This window comes from Clytia hemisphaerica, unplaced genomic scaffold (genome assembly GCF_902728285.1).
Source record: "Clytia hemisphaerica strain Z4C2 unplaced genomic scaffold, Clytia hemisphaerica genome assembly, whole genome shotgun sequence".
Classification (NCBI taxonomy): Eukaryota; Metazoa; Cnidaria; class Hydrozoa; order Leptothecata; family Clytiidae; genus Clytia; species Clytia hemisphaerica.
The window spans coordinates 111,231-116,537 of record NW_027103950.1 but is presented as its reverse complement, the minus strand read 5'-3'; the positions used below and the strand labels follow the sequence as shown (position 1 = coordinate 116,537).

The window sequence follows — 5,307 nt, the reverse complement described above, 5'->3', positions numbered from 1 at the left end:
TCTTATTGGCGTTATTTTTGGGCTCGTGGCGTAATAAGGGCCGGTGTTAAAAGGGGCCGGCGTAAAAAGGGCCGATAAGGTAATTATTTCCAAACCTAGCCCGAAAGGTACACCTGGCTATGAAAGCTCATAAAGAATTGACCATTTTGAATTTCTATTACCAATGGTAACGAAGAATTTAACATCAAAACGAGGTTATACCTTTTTTTCCTTTTTAAACTAATTTTGTGACGTAAAATTTTTTAAAAACAAAATTTGACGTTATTAACAGTACATATTTGACGTCATTAATGAACTGGTGTAAGTTACAACTCAACACCCTCAAGCTAAAGTTCATTCACACTTTTGGTCTCCAACATTCCCACACAAACACACAACCTACCAAACATTTGCAACAAAGACAAAGACCTTACTCTACTACCAACCATCAAACCTACACCACCACCCACCTTTCGTTAAACAAGATCAAAACATTTATTCATTTGTATAAAAACTTACAACAATGGATTCATTGATTCAGGAGGTAAATATTAAGCAAACATTCAATAGGTAAAAGTTGGTTATTGATTCGACGAGGCAAAAGCCGAGTTGACATCACCGAGGGTTAATAAATCCAATAACCAACGAAAATCTATTGAATATAATCTATACCTAGAGGCAAAAACAAACTTTTTTTCTTTATGCTCGCTGCTATAGAAGAGATATTTTCCGTTGGATATCTAAAAATATTGGACAGTGCGTTTTGCTTCAAGGTGGATGATAACAGGAATTATTCAATGGTTTTTATTGCCTACATGTATACAATAATACATCTTAAACTTTACTGCCTTATTTATGACCCACTGAGAATGAGCATTCCATCCAGTCATCGTGGATAACGTGGAAGGGTTAATGAATGTCAATCCGGGGGGGGGCACTCATATGGTCTGACCCACGGCATGTGTGCCGCCCTTAATGGTAGGTTTTCGAGACCCTCGAAATACATTGTAAGGGTGTACTTTTGATAGAGCGCACTACAAGAGTCTTCTTTTAGCTGGGTGCACTGTAAGGATTTGTTTGGATACTACTGAATTGCAAGTCTGATAGTAAAAATCTAGTGTAGTGTACCGTAAGTTTTGACTCGCACCCACTTCGATTTGTTTTACACATTGTGTCGACATCTCTGGCTCACTTTCAGGTGGCTTCGCCAAAATAAGATCTGAAATCAAACTACACCGTAAGGGTCAGAAACGTTCGGTAAAATGCACTGTAAAGGTACCTTTTCACTACTCAAGAGCTGCATGAGCTGCATTATAAGGGTCCAATTTTGAAAGCCATTTTTTGGCGACACATGCCATCGTTAAGAAATCGAGTGCCCCTCCATCCCGGATGTCAGTTGGGTTTACCGGGGGTAACACATCTTGGGCATGTTCATTAAATTGCAAACCTGTGGTCGTAAAGAAGGGAACGCGAATTTTTCGCACTTACTGTCAGCAATAACAAACAGGTTATGAGGTATTTATGAAAAATACCTTGTAAAGAATCTGAGATGTAAAGAATATATGATTAGTCTTATTCTCTCTTTTAGTTCAACAAAACACGACGGGGTAGCCAGAAGCCCGCCCTCGATGTGAACGAAACGCAAACATTAAACAAGAGTATAGCAAGTGTTGCTAACCTTACCAGTGCTGTTAACGCCAGAATACTGAATTTTAATGTTGAGCAAAGCTCTTCTCACTCATTTGATAATACCCAAAACGCATCGAACGTAGAAGGCATCAACCCAGTAAATTTGGAAAGGTAAAAAATTCTATATGTTTCATTTCTGACTTACAGTTCTTTAGGGTGGTAATTTTCCATACTGCTTGCTTAGTGAAGACTCTTAGCCATTAATCTGTCCTCTAAGTTTAGCGCTTTCTTGCCAGGAGAAGGGTCAATCAATGAAATCATCGAGAAATTCAGACTTCCCTGTAGCTGGGAAAAATCGCAAACAAAGCGCTTGATTATTAAGCCTTCAAACACTATAAATTGATTTCTAAGAATAGATATTGCCTAGAGTTTAAATTTGTTTTTTATCTTTTCTTTTTCAGTGAACCTATCTCGGTATCATTGGCTCAGCCCAATTTTAAACCATTTATTAAAAGAATTTTACTAGCTATGCTAGTGTTATTTGTTTCTTGCCTGGTGATATACCTAATGAAATACGATTGCATCAACAGGATGATAGGGTAAGAGAACGGTTATTAATTTTGGAAATTTTTCAGATCCCCCTTTTTTATCATGATCTCCCCCGTTTATTTTCAATTGTAAAATATGGCTCTAAATAGCCTGTTTTTACCTTATTTTGGGGTATTAGAGGTACAATTTCAGAGTCTCCTTCCATTTAACCCACCCCCCCTCGTTTATTAGATTATGAAAATACCTTCAACAATCGCAATCTGAATTGCCCTAAATCGTCTGTTTAATTACCTAATTTTGGGGTTTTTAGAGGTACAATTTCGGACCCACTCCCTCCTTTCTATTTAACCCACCGTTTATTAGATTTTGAAAACATTTCAGACCTCGCCCCTACTATTATGCATCTTAGAAGGAGTCATTTAAAAGATAAATAAATCATCTATCGTTGTATTTCCCTGAGGGGGTGCTAGAGTTGGAGAATTTCGGGTATATTATAATGCCATCTTTAGAGAGACTGGTTAGAAAAATAAAAGTGACCCTCAGAGAGCTGGTTTTTGAAAAGTTTTTTAAGCCTTACAAAGATTTTTTTTACTTTTTATGGTTTTCGTATTCTTAAAAGGACTCAAAAGTGACACTAGAAGGTCAAAAACTGACTGTTAATGTTACCCCATGTTGAATTCATAACAATGAATTTCAAAAATCGAAGTGATGAGATGTTTCTATGACACACCTGGTAGATTTTGAAAAGAGCTTTCCAACGAAACCAAACCCCGGAGGGGTTACTTAGCCAAAATGGGTGCCGGGTATTAACGAGCTATAAGGGTCCCTTTTTCACACCCTCGAAAGTCTATCAAAGGGGTACAAAACCCATTAAAAAGAAAATTGAGTCTCTATAAGGGTCGAAAATTCTCAAAGGGTTGTAATTTTCCAAAATTTGGACAAAAATCGAGTGAAAATCGACATTAATTTTGAGAAAGGTCTCTCTAAGGGTCCCAAAAACGCCAGATTTTCCTCTCTCTTAGGGACGATTTTCGATTTTTGGCTCGGACATACCCTTCACCTTGCAAAAATAGTACCCCCTCCCCAAAATTGACCCATTTTATTTTAGCCCCAGCCCACAGTACTGAAGGAATAAAGTTTCACTGTTTCTTTTTTCTATCAGTTTCTATCGAAGTATTGATTCTGATACCCGGCCCGCACATACCGTCAGTCCACAAACCCAGTGCCCCCCCCGGGTTCTGATATCAATAATAGCTGTCAAGAGCCAGGAGCTTGGCAAGCGTATATAGAAGACAATTACAACTGGATGATCGAACAAATCCAGGAACTCCTTAAGGGATTTTGGTAATATTTTTTATCTGATTTCATCTATAACCTTTTCTTTAAAATAAGCAGTTTTATTGATTTGTACTGAAAATTTCTGATTTTTCAATTGCGCTGGTGTTTAAGTTAACATTCAAAAATCATCCATTCAAGGGCTAGGTCAAGCTTTAATACACTTTTTTTTCTAAGCATAACGTTCATAAGCATACTTAGGTTCAAACTCGGTAAAAATATAATGCAAAGTGTATCTCCATCTGAAACAAAAAGACATGTGCAGCTTTTCTAAAACGCTGACTTTTTAGGGTTACTTTTAAAGCTGTTTGAGCTTTCTTAAAAACCAAAGATTTTCGTCTGCAGCACCAAATTACAAAAAAACTGTCACTTTTTGAACCGAACCAATTCTGACGAGCTATGGCCCAGCGTGGAAATGGTGCACAGTACGCCGAATATATTGACAGTAATAACTTTTGGCGTATTGGCGTAAGGAGAGAATATAAAGTAAGGTATTGACGTAAGTCAAAGCTTTTCAAGGCGAGAGGAGCACCGCTATACTAACGCTCGTTTTCCTTACGTCAGGTTTAAGCGCATCCACCTTGCATCCACCTTGCTCTCCGCCTCTCCCTTGACCGTCATATAACGACGTAGAGTGTAAATAGAATAAAGCTTATAAGATCAAATTTCCCAGGGCTTTTGGGGGCTTTGCCCCCGATCCCCCATCACGGCTACCAGTTTGAAGCGCTTACAGCGCACCCCAAAACCCCTTGCAATTTTACCCATGCGAATTTTTTTGGCGTATACCTCAGTTTAAATAAGTAACAATTCAGCGTGTACTTTGCATCGTTTCCACACTGGCATAAGGCCTGTTAACAGAAAACTGTTAACAGAGACAGACACCCCTGCCTCACAGCCCCGGTTGAATTTTTTCCAACAGCGGGGATAAAGGATCTCACCGGGTTTGTGTACAGAGTTTCGGCAAATTGCCCTTTTCATAATAAAGATGTTGTATTTACTCCCCCCCCAAAAAAAAAAAAAAATTTAAAATTAGACTATTGTTTGACATAACGGAGCAGAGCCCTTTTTCAGGAAAAAATGTCTTCTGACACTGTCATTTTTTCAAAAGCTGATTGGATGTGAGTGATGTATTGGGTAGAATAGCACAGAAAAGTCACGTAAATCAACCGGAAAAATAAATTTTTGACGGAAATTTGATTTAGCGGGGATTCAGGTAAATCTGCAAAGTCGGCCAAATTTTCTTTCCGTCAGAATTATTTTCTTTTGATAAAGTTTTAATGTTTTTAAAGTTTTTTTATCCGATTTTGTTATAGGTCCCAGTCTTCAGGTGAAGATGAAATTCCAAAGCCAGACAACTGGTTGAATCATTTCAGTCATAAAACCTGTGATTTCGCAAAACATTTTGGGTAAGAATCATTGATATAATAATAAAAACTCTCTATTCCTAATATAATATTGAATTTTTAATAAAGACAACTTTGGAGAGCTACAAATTTCAAGTTCTAAATTCAAGAAGTGAACCCTCGTTAATTCGAACTTCTATTATTCAAATCTTTCTATAATAGCTCTCGTCAAGAAGAAAATCTCATAAAATACGATCTATAATTCAAATCTTTCTATTAATTCAAACAACATAGCAGATTTCCCATTCGAGCGCGAATTTATGAGAGCCGACTGTAATCTGAAATATTCTATCCTGTTCAGTAATTTTTTTTGTACTTTTTAATTTTTAGCTTGGATTGTTTTTGGGCCCCAGAATCACCAGCTCCAGAACCAGATGATAGCTGGTCCACATTTTTCAACCAGAGCGCTTGT

The 5,307-nt window shown here is 37.5% G+C and overlaps 1 protein-coding gene across 1 annotated transcript; it reads left to right on the top strand.

The window, feature by feature from the left end:
* Positions 1 to 383: 383 nt before the first annotated feature.
* LOC136810099 (uncharacterized) lies at positions 384 to 5,307 on the top strand. Its single transcript, XM_067066672.1, has 6 exons — positions 384 to 523; positions 1,568 to 1,779; positions 2,070 to 2,207; positions 3,320 to 3,501; positions 4,806 to 4,898; positions 5,226 to 5,307. The coding sequence occupies exons 1-4, from the start codon at positions 503 to 505 to the stop codon at positions 3,444 to 3,446; spliced, it is 498 nt and encodes a 165-aa protein (XP_066922773.1). The 5' UTR covers positions 384 to 502; the 3' UTR covers positions 3,447 to 3,501; positions 4,806 to 4,898; positions 5,226 to 5,307.

Bases quoted from the DNA above. Each gene is read 5' to 3' on its own strand.
- LOC136810099 (XM_067066672.1), top strand. From the start codon at position 503: ATGGATTCATTGATTCAGGAG. The intron at 1,780-2,069 runs GTAAAAAATTCT...TTTCTTTTTCAG, and splicing joins AACCCAGTAAATTTGGAAAG to TGAACCTATCTCGGTATCAT. The intron at 2,208-3,319 runs GTAAGAGAACGG...TTTTTCTATCAG, and splicing joins TGCATCAACAGGATGATAGG to TTTCTATCGAAGTATTGATT.